Raw genomic sequence first — 17,694 nt, forward strand, 5'->3', positions numbered from 1 at the left:
CCTTGTATTTCTTTGTTTTGTCTGATTGCCGTGGCTAGGACCTCCAGTACTATGTTAAATAACAGTGGGGAGAGTGGGCATCCCTGTCTGGTTCCCGATCTAAGTGGAAATGCTTTCAGCTTCTCGCTGTTCAGTATAATGCTGGCTGTGGGTTTATCATATATGGCCTTTATTATGTTGAGGTACTTGACCTCTATTCCCATTTTGCTGAGAGTTTTTATCATGAATGGATGTTGAATTTTGTCAAATGCTTTTTCAGCATCTATGGAGATGATCATGTGGTTTTTGTCTTTCTTTTTGTTGATGTGGTGGATGATGTTGATGGATTTTCGAATGTTGTACCATCCTTGCATCCCTGGGATGAACCCCACTTGGTCATGGTGTATGATCCTTTTGATATACTGTTGAATTCTGTTTGCTAATATTTTATTGAGTATTTTTGCATCTACATTCATCAGGGATATTGGTCTGTAATTTTCTTTTTTGTGGGGTCTTTGCCTGGTTTTGGTATTAGGGTGATGTTGGCCTCATAGAATGAGTTTGGGAGTATTCCCTCTTCTTCTATTTTGTGGAACACTTTAAGGAGAATGGGTATTATGTCTTCTCTGTGTGTCTGATAAAATTCCGAGGTAAATTCATCCGGCCCCGGGGTTTTGTTCTTGGGTAGTTTTTTGATTACTATTTCAATTTCTTTGCTTGTAATTGGTTTGTTTAACTTTTGTGTTTCTTCCTTGGTCAGTCTTGGGAGGTTGTATTTTTCTAGGAAGTTGTCCATTTCTTCTAGGTTTTCCAGCTTGTTGGCATATAGGTTTTCATAGTAGTCTTTAATAATTCTTTGTATTTCTGTGGAGTCTGTCGTGATTATTCCATTCTCATTTCTGATTATGTTGATTTGTGTTGACTCTCTTTTTCTCTTAATAAGTTGGCCTAGAGGCTTATCTATTTTGTTTATTTTCTCAAAGAACCAGCTCTTGGTTTCGTTGATTTTTGCTATTGTTTTATTCTTCTCAATTTTGTTTATTTCTTCTCTTATCTTTATTATGTCCCTCCTTCTGCTGACTTTAGGCGTCCTTTGTTCTTCTTTTTCCAGTTTTAATAATTGTGATGTTAGACTATTCATTTGGGATTGTTCTTCCTTCTTCAAGTGTGCCTGGATTGCTATATACTTTCCTCTTAAGACTGCTTTCGCTGCATCCCACAGAAGTTGGGGCTTAGTGTTGTTGTTGTCATTTGTTTCTATATAGTCCTTGATCTCTATTTTGATTTGTTCATTGATCCATTGATTATTTAGTAGCATGTTGTTAAGCCTCCATGTGTTTGTGAGCCTTTTTGTTTTCTTTGTAGAATTTATTTCTACTTTCATACCTTTGTGGTCTGAAAAATTGGTTGGTAGAATTTCAATATTTTGGAATTTACTGAGGCTCTTTTTGTGAGCTAGTATGTGGTCTATTCTGGAGAATGTTCCATATGCACTTGAGAAGAATGTATATCCTGTTGCTTTTGGATGTAGAGTTCTATAGATGTCTATTAGGTCCATCTGTTCTAGTGTGTTGTTCAGTGCCTGTGTGTCTCTACTTATTTTCTGCCCGGTGGATCTATCCTTTGGGGTGAGTGGTGTGTTGAAGTCTCCTACAATGAATGCATTGCAGTCTATTTCCCTCTTTAGTTCTGTTAGTATTTGCTTCACGTATGCTGGTGCTCCTGTATTGGGTGCATATATATTTAGAATGATTATATCCTCTTGTTGGACTGAGCCCTTTATCATTATGTAGTGGCCTTCTTTATCTCTTGTTACTTTCTTTGTTTTGAAGTCTATTTTGTCTGATATTAGTACTGCAACCCTTGCTTTCTTCTCACTGTTGTTTGCCTGAAATATGTTTTTCCATCCCTTGACTTTTAGTCTATGCTTATCTTTGGGTTTAAGGTGAGTTTCTTGTAAGCAGCATATAGATGGGTCTTGCTTTTTTATCCATTCTATTACTCTGTGTCTTTTTAGGGTGACTATTGAGAGATATGTACTTATTGCCATTTCAGGCTTTAGATTCGTGGTTACCAAAGGTTCAAGGTTAGCTTCTTTAGTATCTTACTGCCTAACTTAGCTCGCTTATTGAGCTGTTATATACACTGTCTGGAGATTCTTTTCTTCTCTCCCTTCTTATTCCTCCTCCTCCATTCTTCATATGTTGTGTGTTTTGTTCTGTGCTCTTTTTAGGGGTGCTCCCATGTAGAGCAGTCCCCGTAGGATGCCCTGTAGAGGTGGTTTGTGGGAAGCAAATTCCCTCAGCTTTTGCTTGTCTGGGAATTGTTTAATCCCACCATCATATTTAAATGATAGTCGTGCTGGATACAGTATCCTTGGTTCAAGGCCCTTCTGTTTCATTGCATTAAGTATATCATGCCATTCTCTTCTGGCCTGTAGGGTTTCTGTTGAGAAGTCTGATGTTAGCCTGATTGGTTTTCCTTTATAGGTGACCTTTTTCTCTCTAGCTGCCTTTAAAACTCTTTCCTTGTCCTTGATCCTTGCCATTTTAATTACTATGTGTCTTGGTGTTGTTCTCCTTGGATCCTTTCTGTTGGGGGTTCTGTGTAATTCCATGGTCTGTTCGATTATTTCCTCCCCTAGTTTGGGGAAGTTTTCAGCAATTATTTCTTCAAAGACACTTTCTATCCCTTTTCCTCTTTCTTCCTCTTCTGGTATCCCTATAATACGAATGTTATTCCTTTTGTATTGGTCACATATTTCTCTTAGTGTTGTTTCATTCCTGGAGATCCTTTTATCTCTCTCTATGTCAGCTTCTATACGTTCCTGTTCTCTGGCTTCTATTCCTTCAATGGCCTCTTGCATCTTATCCATTCTGCTTATAAATCCTTCCAGGGATTGTTTCACTTCTGTGATCTCTTTCCTGACATCTGTGATCTCCTTCCGGACTTCATCCCACTGCTCTTGCATTTTTCTCTGCATCTCATCCCACTGCTCTTGCATTTTTCTCTGCATCTCATCCCATTGCTCTTGCATTTTTCTCTGCATCTCTGTCAGCATGTTCATGATTTTTATTTTGAATTCTTTTTCAGGAGGACTAGTTAGGTCTGTCTCCTTCTCAGGTGTTGTCTCTGTGATCTTTGTCTGCCTGTAGTTTTGCCTTTTCATGGTGATAGATATAGTTTGCAGAGCTGGTACAAGTGACTGCTGGAAGAGCTTCCCTTCTTGTTGGTTTGTAGCCTTTTCTTGGGAGAATAGCGACCTCTAGTTGCTTGTGCTGGGCAGCTTTGCGCAGACAGGGCTTCTGCTTCCTGCCCAGTTGCTTTGGGGTTTATTTCCGCTGTTGCTGTGGGCTTGGCCTGGCTGGGGCTGTTCCTCCAAAATGGTGGAGCCCCGTTGGAGGGGGACCGGCCGGGAGGCTATTTATCTCCGTAAGTGGTCTCTGTGCTCCCTGCTGCCCAGGGGGTTAGAGTGCCCAGAGATCCCCAGATTCCCTGCCTCTGGTCTACGTGACCTGTCCTGCCTCTTTAAGACTTTCAAAAAGCACTCTCCAAACCAAAACAACAACAGCAACAATGAGAGAGGGAACAGAAAGAAAGAAAAAAAAAAAAGGAAAAAACAAGCGATTTTTTTTTTTCTTTTTTTGTCCTCAGGTGCCGGTCCCAGGCACCCGCTCACTGGTTCTGCTGCCCTGTCTCCCTAGCACCAGGGTCCCTGTCCTTTCAAGGCTTCCAAAAAGCACCCACCCACCGGTCCCGCAGGGAAGGAACGCTCGATATTCTTTGTCCTCAGGCACTGGTCCCAGGCACCCGCTCACCAGTCCCCCCGCCCTGCCTCCCTAGCACCGGGGTCCCTGTCCCTTTTAGGCTTCCAAAAAGCACTCGCTTAAAAGAGAAAAAAAAAAGGGGAAAAACGCGCGATTTCCTCTGTCCTCAAGTGCCGGTCTCAGGCACCCGCCCACCGGTCACGCAGGGAAAAACGTGGGATATTCTTTGTCCTCAGGCGCCGGTCCCAGGCACCCGCTCACCAGTCCCGCCACCCTGCCTCCCTAGCACCGGGGTCCCTGTCCCTTTTAGGTTTCCAAAAAGCACTTGCAGAAAAGAGAAAAAAAAAAAGGGGAAATACGCGCGATTTCCTCTGTCCTCAGGCACCGGTCTCAGGCACCCGCCCGCCGGTCCCGCAGGGAGAAACGCGGGATATTCTTTGTCCTCAGGCGCCGGTCCCAGGCACCTGCTCACAGGTCCCGCCACCCTGCCTCCCTAGCAACGGGGGCCCGTCCCTTTAAGGCTTCCAAAAAGCGCTCGCCAAAAAAAAAAAACCGCTCCGGTTTCTTTGCACCCGCCGGGAGCCGGGGGAGGGGCACTCGGGTCCCGCCGCGCCGGGGCTTGTATCTTACCCCCTTCGCAAGGCGCTGGGTTCTTGTAGGTGTGGATGTGGTCTGGATGTTGTCCTGTGTCCTGTGGTCTCTATTTTAGGAAGATTTTTCTTTGTTATATTTTCATAGCTCTATGTGTTTTTGGGAGGAGATTTCCACTGCTCTACTCACGCCGCCATCCTGGCTCCGCCCCTGCAGAGTACCTTTTTACTTGGGGTCCTGCAGTGCTCTTTTGCATCTTGGAATAAATACATCATGGGTAAAATAGGCCTTTCTAGACCAGCCTAGCCTTGTTCTCTGGGCATATGTGTTCAGAGTGTCTGATGATAGGCTTAAGTACACTTGGAATATCACCCATATGGACATTAGAATCTGCCTTAACTCCAGATTTTCAGTAGGACTTACCATCTGGAGATGATACATGGCAGGGCTGTTGTAGGTAGATCTCTACAAGAGCACCCTGTATCCATTTAATCAAGCACTAATACAGAATGCAAACTGATTTCGCTCCTTACTGTAAAAAATGAGACTATGCTTTAACTTTTTGATGATTCTTATTTTAATAAGTTTTGACTTGATGGTATGGACACAAGGTTTAAAATTGAAAAGGTGGAAGAAATATACAATAGAATGTAAGTTTTCCTCCAATCCATGACCCTCAGCCACACAGTTTGTTTCTCTGTTGACTGTAAATTTTATGTTGTTGGGTGCTAAGGTCCTTTATGTACTGTTGGATTTGTTCTGTTGTACAGTAAGTTACTTGGAATCAATTTGATCCTTTTAAGTCTTGCTTTTAAGCTTTGTTAGGACAGATCCAGAGCAGACTTTAGTCATTGACTAATTTAGCCCAGCTGTAAGGACTTCTGAGGACGTGATGTATTAAGAGGTCTTTCCCCAGGAACCATTCATGTTGCCAGGCCTGTGTAGGCTTGCTGCTTTCTGGTTGCTCTTTCCCTGGCCTCAGGTAATTTTCTCTCACACATACATGGTTCAGCCCCCTCTGTAGCTATTGCTTTGTGTCATATTCGTCTTCCTCAGTTCTCTATCCCACACCATTTAGCATTTCTGGCTTCCTTGAATTTTGATCTGTCTCTTGAGCTTGACTGTCCTCAACTGAGTTCCCCTCTTTGTGCCAAGGCCTGAAACTCTGTAGAGAGTATGTTAGACAGTCAGCCATAGGACTCATCTTTTTTATCTTGGGTGTCACAGCCCTTCATCCTGTTTTTCAGTGCCTGTAAAAGTGTGGTTTCATATTTTTTCTCCAGTTTTCAGTTGTTTAAGGTAGGAGGATAAATCCCTAGTTTTGTAGATCTGTTGTACATCATGGCCAGAAGCAGAAGTCTGTGGGTATGTTTATGGACTTAGGCTAGTATTTCACTTCCTTAAGACTTGGTCTCTGGCTAGAGCACAATCTCCCGGCTTATTTTTCTTTTTCAAGATTGTCTTGGCTATTTTTTGTCCTTTGCATTTCCATATACATTCTCCATAAGATGCTCTCAAATCAGCCTGTCAAACTTTATAAAAAAAAAATCGTTGGTATATTAATTCCTGTTGCATTGGAACTTCTAGGAGAGAACTGAAGTCTTGACAATTTCAGTCTTCCAGTTGAATGTGGTATGCCTTTGTTTAGTTAGATCTTCAGTTTATGTCAGTAATGCCTACATTGTAGAGTTTAATACATGTATTGTAAATATTTTGTGTATTTGATTTTTTGAATGCTGTTATAACTGTTATATTTAAAAATTATTTTTGTAGGTGGTATATAGAAAAAAATTTTTATACTGGTACCAGCAACTTGCAAAACTTATTAATTCTAATAACTTGCTTGTGTATTTCTTTGGAATTTGTACATTGCAGTCATATCTTATGTGGATAGTAGTCATTTCCTTCCCCAGTCTGGCTGCTTTTGTTTTCCTTGCCGTGTTTAAATGGCCAGTATCTCTATTATAGAGTCAGATAGAATTGGCTCACTTGTCTTGTTTCTCATTTCACTGGGAAAATTCACATTACACCACTTAGTGTGGTGTTTGCTAATAGCTTTTTTTTCCCCCTCTTTATTCTCCAGTTTTTATTTAGTAGTTGCAAGTTTATATAACGTCTCCCAATTCCCCGACAGGACAGACTGGAAACCACCATAGTGTTCTCTGGTTTTACAAGTAGCTAATAGCTTTTTATTATTTATTTATTTATTTATTTTGTTATCATTAATCTACAATTACATGAAGAACATTATGTTTACTAGACTCCCCCGTTCACCAGTCCCCCCACAAAACCCCATTACAGTAATGTCCTTCAGTGTAGTAAGATGCTGTAGAATCACTACTTGTCTTCTCTCTGTTGTAGAGCCCTCTCCATGATCCCCCACATTATACATGCTAAACGTAATGCTCCCTTTGTTTTCCCCTGCCCTTATCTCTCCCTTTCCACCCATCTTTCCCAGTCCCTTTCCCTTTGGTAACTGTTAGTCCATTCTTGGGTTCTGTGATTCTGCTGCTGTTTTGTTCCTTCAGTTTTTCTTTGTTCTTATACTCCACATATGAGTGAAATAATTTGGTACTTGTCTTTCTCCACCTGGCTTATTTCATTGAGCATAATACCCTGTAGCTCCATCCATGTTGTTGCAAATGGTAGGATTTGTTTTCTTCTTATGGCTGAATAATATTCCATTGTGTATATGTACCATATCTTCTTTATCCATTCATCTACTGATGGAAACTTAGGTTGCTTCCATTTCTTGGCTATTGTAAATAGTGCTGCGATAAACATAGTGGTGCATCTATCTTTTTCAAACTAGACTGCTGCATTCTTAGGGTAAATTCCTAGAAGTGGAATTCCTGGCTCAAATGGTATTTCAATTTTGAGCTTTTCGAGGAACCTCCATACTGCTTTCGACAATGGTTGAACTAATTTACATTTCCACCAGCAGTATAGGAGGGTTCCCCTTTCTTCACATCCTCACCAACATTTGTTGCTGTTTGTCTTTTGGATGGTGGCAATCCTTACTGGTGTGAGCTAATATGTCATTGTGGTTTTAATTTGCATTTCTCTGATGACTAGTGATATGCAGCATCTTTTCATGTATCTGTTGGCCATCTGAATTTCTTCTTTGGAGAAGTGTCTGTTCAGCTCCTCTGCCCATTTTTTAATTGGATTATTTGCTTTCTGTTTGTTGAGGTGCATGAGCTCTTCATATATTTTGTATGTGAACCCTTTATCGGATCTGTCATTTATGAATATATTCTCCCATACCGTGGGGTACCTTTTTGTTCTATTGATGGTGTCCTTTGCTGTACAGAAGCTTTTCAGCTTGATATAGTCCCACTTATTCATTTTTGTTTTTGTTTCCCTTGTCCGGGGAGATAGAGTCATGAAGAAGTCGCTCATGTTTATGTCCCAAGAGATTTTTGCCTATATTTTTTTCTAAGAGTTTTATGGTTTCATGACTTACATTCAGGTCTTTGATCCATTTAGAATTTACTTTAGTGTATGGGGTTAGACAGTGATCCAGTTTCATTCTCTTATATGTAGCTGTCCAGTTTTGCCAGCACCATCTGTTGAAGAGACTCATTTCCCCATTGTGTGTCCATGGCTCCTTTATTGTATATTAATTGACCATATATGTTTGGGTTAATGTCTGTAGTCTCTATTCTGTTCCACTGGTCTGTGGCTCTGTTCTTGTGCCAGTACCAAATTGTCTTGATTACTGTGGCTTTGTAGTAAAGCTTGAAGTTGGGCAGCGAAATCCTCCCCACTTTATCCTTCCTTCTCAGGATTGCTTTGGCTATTTGGGGTCTTTGGTCTTTCCATATGAATTTTTGAACTATTTGTTCTAGTTCATTGAAGAATGCTGTTGGTCATTTGATAGGGACTGCATCAAATCTGTATATTGCTTTGGCCAGGATGGCCATTTTGATAATATTAATTCTTCCTAGTCAAGAGCATGGGATGACTTACCATTTGTTAGTGTCCTCTTTAATTTTTCTTCAGCGTGTATTATAGTTTTCAGGGTTTAGGTCTTTCACTTACTTGTTTAGGTTTATTCCTAGGTATTTTATTCTTTTTAATGCTATTGTGAATGGAATTGTTTTTCTAATTTCTCTTTCTATTAGTTCATTGTTGGTGTATAGGAAAGCCACAGATTTCTGTGTGTTAATTTTGTATCCTGCAACTTTGCTGAATTCCGATATTAGTTCTAGTAGTTTTGGAGTGGAGTTCTTAGGGTTTTTTATGTACAGTATCATGTCATCTGCAAATAGTGACAGTTTAACTTCTTCTTTACCAATCTGGATTCCTTGTATTTCTTTGTTTTGTCTAATTGCCATGGCTAGGACCTCCAGTACTACATTGAATAACAGTGGGGATAGTGGGCATCCCTGTCTTGTTCCCAATCTCAGAGGAAAAGCTTTCAGCTTCTCGCTGTTCAGTATGATGTTGGTTGTGGGTTTATCATATATGGCCTTTATTATGTTGAGGTACTTGCCCTCTATGCCCATTTTATTGAGAGTTTTTATCATGAATGGATGTTGAATTTTGTTGAATGCGTTTTCAGCGTCTCTGGAAATGATCATGTGGTTTTTGTCCTTCTTTTTGTTGATGTAGTGTATGATGTTGATGGATTTTCAAATGTTGTACCATCCTTGCATCCCTGGGATGAATCCCAGTTCGTCATGGTGTATGATCCTTTTGATGTATTTTTGAATTTGGTTTGGTAATATTTTGTTGAGTATTTTTGCATCTACATTCATCAGGGATATTGGTCTGTAATTTTCTGTTTTGGTGGGGTCTCTACCTGGTTTTGGTATTAGGGTAATGTTGGCTTCATAGAATAAGTTTGGGAGTATTCCCTCCTTTTCTATTTTTGGGAAATCTTTAAGAAGAATGGGTATTATGTCTTCTCTGTATGTCTGATAAAATTCCGAGGTAAATCCATTGGCCTGGGGTTTTGTTCTTGGATAGTTTTTTGATTACCAATTCAATTTCGTCGCTGGTAATTGGTCTGTTTAGATTTTATGTTTGTTCCTTGGTCAGTCTTGGAAGGGTGTATTTTTCCAGGAAGTTGTCCATTTCTTCTAGGTTTTCCAGCTTGTTAGCATATAGGTTTTCATAGTAGTCTCTAATAATTCTTTGTATTTCTGTGGGGTCTGTTGTAATTTTTCCTTTCTCGCTTCTGATTCTGTTGATGTGTGTTGATTCTCTTTTTCTCTTAGTAAGTCTGGTGAGGCTTATGTGTTTTGTTTATTTTCTCAAAGAACTAGCTCTTGGTTTCATTGATTTTTTTCTATTGTTTTATTCTTCTCAGTTTTACTTATTTCTTCTCTGATCTTTCTTATGTCCCTCCTTCTGCTGACTTCAGGCCTCATTTGTTCTTGTTTTCCCAATTTCAATCATTGTGACTTTAGACTATTCATTTGGGATGGTTCTTTCTTCTTTAAATATGCCTGGATTTCTATATACTTTCCTCTTAGAACTGCTTTCTCTGTGTCCCACAGAAGTTGGGGCTTTGAATTGTTGTTGCCATTTGTTTCCATATATTGCTTCGTCTCTATTTTAATTTGGTCATTGATCCATTGATTATTTAGGAGCATGTTGTTAAGGGTCCATGTGTTTGTGAGTCTTTTTGTTTTCTTTGTAAAATTTATTTCTAATTTTATAACTTTGTGGTCTGAGAAGCTGGTTGGTAAGAATTTCAATCTTTTGGAATTTATTGAGACTCTTTTTGTGGCCTAGTATGTGGTCTATTCTGGAGTATGTTCCATGTGCACTTGAGAAGAATGTGTATACTGCTGCTTTTGGGTGTAGAGTTCTATAGATGTCTGTTAGGTCTGTGTGTTCTAGTGTGTTGTTCAGTGCCTCTGTGTCCTTACTTATTTTCTGTGTGGTGGATCTATCCTTTGGAGTGGATGGTGTGTTAAGTCTCCTAAAATGATTGCATTGCATTCTATTTCCTCCTTTCGTTCTGTTAGCATTTGTTTCATATATGCTGGTGCTCCTGGGTTGGGTGCATATATATTTATAATAGTTATATCGTCTTGTTGGACTGAGCCCTTTATCATTATGTAATATCCTTCTTTATCTCTTGTTACTTTCTTTGTGTTGAAGTCTATTTTGTCTGATACTATTACTGCAGCACCTGCTTTTTTCTCCTTGTTGTTTGCATGAAGTACCTTTTTCCATTCCTTGACTTTTAGTCTGTGCATGTCTTTGGGTTTGAGGTGAGTCTCTTGTACACAGCATATAGATGGGTCTTGCTTTTTTATCCATTCTATTACTCTGTGTCTTTTGATTAGTGGATTCAGTCCGTTTACATTTAGGGTGATTATTGAAAGGTATGTACTTATTGCCATTCTAGGCTTTAGAGGCATGGTTACCGAAGGTTCAAGGTTAGCTTCTTTACTATCTAACTGTCTAACTTAACTCACTTATTGAGCTGTTATAAACACTGTCTGATGATTCTTTATTTCTCTCCCTTCTTATTCCTCCTCCTCCATTCTTTATATGTTGGGTGTTTTATTCTGTGCTCTTTTGTGTTTCCTTTGACTGCTTTTGTTGGCTGTTGATTTTATTTTTTGCCTTTAGTTAGTAGTTGGTTGGTCTGCTTTCTTGCTGTAATTTTATTTTCTCTGGTGACATCTATTTAGCCTTAGGTGTGCTCCCATTTAGAGCAGTCCATCTAAGATACCCTGTAGAGGTGTTTTGTGGGAGGCAAATTCTCTCAACTTTTGCTTTTCTGGGAATTGTTTAATCCCTCCTTCATATTTAAATGATAATCATGCTGGATATAGTATTCTTGGTTCAAGGCCCTTCTGTTTCAGTGCATTAAATATGTCATGCCATTCTCTTTTGGCTTTTAGGGTTTCTGATGAGAAGTCTGATGATAGCCTGATGGATTTTCCTGTGTAGGTGACCTTTTTCCTCTCTCTAGCTGCCTCTAAAACTCAGTCCTTGTCCTTTATCTTTGCCGTTTTAATTATTATGTGTCTTGGTGTTGTTCTCCTTGGGTCTCTTCTGTTGGGAGTTCTGTGTACTTCTGTGGTCTGAGCGACTATTTCCTGCCCCAGTTTGGGGTAGTTTTCAACAATTATTTCTTCAAATACACTTTCTATCCCTTTTTCTCTCTCTTCTTCTTCTGGTACCCACATAATGTGGATAGTGTTCCTTTTGGATTTGTCACAAGATTCTCTTAATATTGTTGCATTCCTGGAGATCCTTTTATCTCTCCCTGCATCAGCTTCTATGCGTTCATGTTCTCTGGTTTCTATTCCATCAATGGCCTCTTGCATCTCATCCATTCTGCTTTTAAATTCTTCCAGAGATTGTTTTATTTCTGTAGTCTCCCTCCCTATTCTGTCCGTTAGCGCTTGCATATTTCTTTGCAGCTCCATCAGCATGGTTATGACCTTTATTTTGAATTCTTTTTCAGGGAGATTGGTTAGGTCTGTCTCTCTAAGCTCCTTCTCAGGGGTTGTATCTGTTATTTTTGTCTGGATCAAATTCTTCTACCCTTTCATGGCGTTAGAGGTCGTTGTGAGGAGCTGGTGCGTGTGTTGGCTCGGAAAACGTCCCTTCTTGCTAGTTTGTGGTCTTCCTCTCCTTGGAGACCGGCGACTCCTAGTGGCTAGTGCTGGGAAGCTGCGTGGAGACGGTGTCTCTGATTCTTGCCTGGTGTCTGTGCAATAAGCTCTGTGGTTGCTGTGGGCGTGGCCTTTGCCACTATGGCAGAGCCGCACTGGAGGGGTCGAAGCAGGAAGCTGTTTATCGCCATGCGAGGCTTCCAAGCTGCGCTGTCGCCCAGGGGTTTAGGGTGCCTGGAGTTCCCCGGGATTCCCAGTTGCTTTGCTGATTGCACTGGGATGCTTCCATCCATCCGTGGGGTCCCTATCCCTTTAAGTCTTTCAAAAAGCACTTGCTTTTCTTTGTTCCAGGGGCGTCGGCTGCGGGGACCCAGTTGCAGGTTTTATTCTTCCGTTTCCTTAGTATCCAGCACACCATGCACTGTGTGTCTGCACTCCCAGTGCGGATGGCTAGGGCTGGGTGTTAGCAGTCCTGGGCTCCCTCTCCCTCCCCACCTGACTCCTCCCTCCTGCTGGGAGCTGGGGTGAGGGGTGCTCGGGTCCCACTGGGCCGGGGCTTGTATCTTACCCCCTTTGCGAGGCGCTGGGTTCTCGCAGTTGTAGATGTAGCCTGGCTGTTGTACTGTCTTCTGGTCTCTCTTTTAGGAATAGTTGTATTTGTTGTATTTTCAAAAATATATATGGTTTTGGGAGGAGACTTCCGCTGCTCTACTCATGCCGCCATCTTTGCTCCTCCTCTTAATAGCTTTTTTATACACTATTGTTATCATAAGGAAATTCCCTTTCATTTCTGCCTTGCTAAGAGTAGTTTATGGAAGAATGTTAAGTTTTGTCAAATATCTTGTTTTCTTTATCTTTTCAGATAATTGTATGGTTTTTTTTCTTCTGTTAACTATAGTGATTGATTTCCTGCCATACCAACCTTAATTCCTGGATTTTTTGGACTAAGCATTATTTTATTATATTGTGTTTATTTTTACATACATTTCATTGTAAAAATACAAATATGTAGTGTATAAGTAACACAAAGTGATGAATATTATGTGAAATACATTTTTATATATGCTGCATTTGGCATTTTGATATTTATTGGATATTTTTCTATTTACATTCATGAATGATTTTCCCAATTTTCTTTTGTAATGTCCTTCACTGTTTTTTTTTGATGGTGCAGTTCTAACATCTTTTATTTAGGTATAATTCACATATAATAAAACTCACTTTTTGAAATGATTGAATGATTAACTTTTTTTATTGCAATACAAGAACAAAGTGGGATTTTTTATATGTGAATTATATTAAAAGTCATTTATTTTTATCGTTAATTCTTTTATTGAAGTATAGTTGACATACAATATTATGTTAGTTTTAGATGTACAACATAATGATGACATTACAAAATACCTTGGTAAGTATAGTTATCATCTGTCAGCATACAAAGTTATTTCAGTGTTATTGACCATATTCCCTATGCTGTACTTCATAGCATAGGGAATTATTTTATAATTGGAAGTTTCTTCTTCTGTATCCCCTTCTCCTATTTTGTCCCCACAACTCATAGTTTGTTTTCTATATTTATGAGTCTATTTCTGTTTGTTGTTTTTTAGATTCCACATATGAGTGAAATCATATGGTATTTTTCTTTCTCTGACTTACTTAGCATAATATTCTCTAGGTCCATCCATGTTGTTGTGAATGGCAAGATTTCATTTCTTTTTATGGCTGAATAATATTCCATTGTATATTTAAACCAACTATTGGTGGACATTTAGGTTGGTTCTACATTTTGGCTGTTGTAAATGATGCTGCAGTAAACATAGGAGTGCATATATCTTATCAAATTAGTGGATTTTTTTCCCCCTTTCGGTAAATACCCAGAAGTGGAATTACTTGGTTATATGATACTTCTACTTTTAATTTTTTGAGGAACAACAGTAATTGTTTTCCATAGTGGCTACACCATAAAATTCACTCTTCTAACATGTAAAATTTAATGGTTTTGGTATATTCAGTTTTGAAACCATCACCACTATCTAATTCAAGAACATTTTCATCATACCAAAAAGAAATCCCAATGCCCATTAGCAGCCATTCCCCATTTATCTCCCCCCCCCCAAATCTATGTTCTGCCTCTACAGATTTGCCTCTCTTGGATATTTCATATAAATGGATCCACGCACTGTGTGGCCCTTTGTGTCCAGTTTCTTTCACCTAGCTGAGTATTGTCAGGGTTTCTGCATATTGTGGTATACATCACTGTCTCTTACTCCTTTCTTTTGCCTTTACACTGGTCCTCCCTTTTGTGGATAAAAACAGAGCCCTTTCTCATGAATGAACAAATATAGAATTCTTAATATAGCTATAAAACTGTATATTTCAAGCAAATTTCAGAAGTGAGAATAAATGAAGAACTTAAGGTTAATATTGGAAACAGTTCAATCAGGGATCCTGCTATGATTATTGTACTTAAATGTAGTTTTATTTAATTATTTCTTAGCTTTCTGAGTTTCTTTGTTGAGTTTGCTTGTGTCTTGTGTGCCTGTGGATTGTGAATAATTGAACTTCAGTGGATTCTATATTTAGGTGTTAGGTGAATTATCATTTTTATTTTTTGCATTTGCATAATAAAGGCATTCTAAAGGATTCTGAGAATGGTTAGAAAATTAAGAAGAAAATACAGAATTGTTCCATTTACTGAAATATTTAAGTTTCTCATTGAGTCAGTTACTTAAGTTAATTATGTAGAATTTATTGGCTGTCTGCTTCATGTGTTCTAAGTGTCTTGTGTGAATTACCTTATTAAAGATAACCTTACAAGGTCTGTGTTAATAATTATCCCCATTGTATAGAGAAATGAAGAGAGGTAGGGAGAAATTGGGTAACTTTCCTCAGGTCACACGGACAGTAATGTTGCTGGGGTTTGAACCTAGGTAGTGTGACTGACCACATCATCCTAGAATGCTGGTGGATGGTGTTGCTAAGTTTGTGGTTCTTTGGATATTTGAAAGGACTGTATTTCTTTCAGTTAGAGAGAGAGATACAAATCATGATGCAAAACAGAAAGTACCCTAATAGAGAGTGTTCTAGGAGATCATAGTAGTAAGATGTTGTTCGATATTGATACTTTCTTTTTTTCTTGCTTTTGCACGTCTCATTGCTAATATTTAGTCTGTTACTTATTCCAAGGCCTGTTGTTGTTATTTACGAAAATAACCCAGAACATAATGGTTTTATTCGGTTTTAGGGAATGACAGAGGAAGAGGAAGACAAACTTCTGGCCCTGAAAGACTTCATGATGAAATCTAACAAAGCAAAGGCCAATATAGTAGACCAGAGCCATCTTCACGATAGCAGTCAGAAAGGCGTGATTGACCTGGCAGCCTTAGGCATAACTGGGAGACAAGTTGATCTTGTTAAAACCAAACAGGAACCAGATGACAAGCGAGGTATGTACATTTATGTGTGTGTGTGTTTAGCTTGTTATTACTAATTATTTCATAAGGCCAATTTTAGTTAGTCGTAAAATAAAAAGTCACATTTCCCAGATGCAGGATTTTCAAATTCAGGAGTGACTCCCCATTATTTAGCAGGAAGATCTGGGAAAGAGAAAGCGAAGGGAACTAGCAGTCAAGACATACAGTAACTTGCCGAAGTCCTGGTTCTGTGCATGTCTTGGTCAGGATTCAGACCCTCCCTGGCTCCAAAGCCTTGCTCTTACAATAAAATCATGTTGGCTCTGTGGAGGTGTGTGATTGAAGGGGAAATTCTTATTTTTTAGTCCTTTAGACACCAATCCAAGGCCAATGGTCTTATGTGAAACAAGGTAAAGTGTTTTAGTTTGTTATCAGTAGTTAATGCCCAGTGAATTGGAAAGAATAGCCTGTTATTAACAACGAAATGCAGAAAAGTAGAGATCAGAGAAACCTTAACCACTTGGAAGTCTTGAGATTTAGAACAGTTAGCTCTTGTGACAGGGACATTGATATTGATTGATTATTTTAAGGTCTTGTGCATTCTCCTTTTAACTATTTTTGGAGATGTACTCACTAAAAAGTACCGGCCTTTACAAATCCCTCTGTTCCAGTATCAGATTTTGAGGGCTGCTGATGAATTCTATTTCAAGTGAACCTCTACTGCCAAACTTGGGATAAGGTATTTGCAACTTAATTATTAATGGTTTACAACCATAATATTTAAAGCACTCATACAGATTAAGTAAAGTACAAGCACCCCAAAAGAAAAATAGAGAAGAATTTGAACATACAACTGATGGAAGAATAGAAACGCATGTTTAAAAAGGTAAATTCAAATTAAAATAAATAAATTCAAATTAAAACAGTAAGATGCCATTTTCTGCATGTGATTAGCAAAGATGGATGATAACCTAGTACAGCAAGGGTAAAGAAATATACATTTTTATGCACTGTTGATGAGATGATAATTGAGCATATTCTTTTTTAGAAATTAGTGTCCTTATTCTTTGACTTAAATTTTGACTTTCAATTTCAGTTCTGAAAACTTCCCCTAAGAAACATTGGCAGAAATGTGAAGAAATATGTAAAAGAATGTTCTCAATGGAAAAATATCAAGGAAATAAATGAAAGTGTCCATTTATAGGGGAGTGGTTATATAAGTGTTCAAGTATTAAGTAGGTAAAAAAAGCAAGTTGTAAAATAGTATGTATATATTTTTTTGCAAAATAATGTGGTAGTATATCGTTAAACTATGTAGTTTATAAAGTTTACAAAGTTATGGGGGCAATTCATACTATATTTTGGTAATGCTAGAACTTTGTGTTAATAATGTCTTTTTTGTAACTGGACAAAGTTTAAAAAAATAAAGGGTTTCTCAGTTGTTTGTAGTCCGGAGTTAGCAATATAGCATTAGATTTTCTATTTCTTCTTTTTTTTTTTTTTTTGTCCCAGGTAATTGATGCTGGAAATAGGTCATATTCAGCAGTGTGGTTTTTGTTGTGGTTCTTCAGATAAAATGGTGCTTAGGCTTGGGAAACTAAGGAGCAGTGAGGTCTAATTATTAATGCCATTGAAAGTGCATCCATTCCATCTGCCCTAGTGATGCAGTGAGATTTAATGAGTTGATACATAAATGTACATATATTGGAGATCATAAAAAACAAATTGGATGTGAAGTCCTTGCTGGCCCTTCCCCATCAAAAAGAAAAAAAAACCTCAATAAAAGCACATACCGGTTTAGAGGCTTCTTTCAGACTAACTTCTGAATCTGTTTTTATAGCTAGAAAACATGTCAAACAAGACTCAAATGTAAATGAAGAATGGAAAAGCATGTTTGGGTCACTGGAACCACCGAACATCCCACAGGCCCTCCCTAAAGGGAGTGACCAGGAGGTGATGCAGACTGGGAAGCCTCCTCGATCAGAGTCATCTGCTGGCATTTGTGTCCCTTTGTCAACTTCTCCACAGGTACTGTCACCTAGGCAACAGTCCTTCTTTTGTCTTTTAATCCCATTCTACTGTTTTGGATGTTTAAAGACTGTGTCCTGTACTGGAAAAAACAATATAGTGTCTTGTCCTTTAGGGAGGACATGTTTCTTTTTAAGATAGGTTCAATATGTGTCATTAATTTTATAGCCAAGGAGAAATCCAGTCATTGAAAGGATCGAGAAAGGTCTCATTTTAGAGTACTCAACAATGAAGTGACCTGAAATTGTGGGTTGATGACATCATTATGAACTGTGATAATTATCGGCTGTGGTGAACCATTTAAGTCTCCTTTTACTCTTCTTCACA

The 17,694-nt window shown here is 38.8% G+C and overlaps 1 protein-coding gene across 6 annotated transcripts in view; it reads left to right on the forward strand.

Annotated features, from left to right (window-relative positions):
- Positions 1-17,694, forward strand: part of PIK3R4 (phosphoinositide-3-kinase regulatory subunit 4) — an 83,519-nt gene that overhangs the window by 41,963 nt on the left and 23,862 nt on the right. For all 6 annotated transcript variants that reach the window (XR_012125641.1, XR_012125640.1, XM_073222988.1 and 3 more), the window contains 2 exons: positions 15,171-15,372; positions 17,180-17,367. Coding sequence is in view for 4 of the 6 variants with exons in the window: in XM_073222988.1 (XP_073079089.1) it covers positions 15,171-15,372; positions 17,180-17,367 (390 nt within the window). In the remaining 2 variants the exon portion in view is untranslated. The remainder of the gene's footprint in view (positions 1-15,170; positions 15,373-17,179; positions 17,368-17,694) is intronic.

Source organism: Manis javanica, chromosome 15 (genome assembly GCF_040802235.1).
Source record: "Manis javanica isolate MJ-LG chromosome 15, MJ_LKY, whole genome shotgun sequence".
Lineage (NCBI taxonomy): Eukaryota > Metazoa > Chordata > Mammalia > Pholidota > Manidae > Manis > Manis javanica.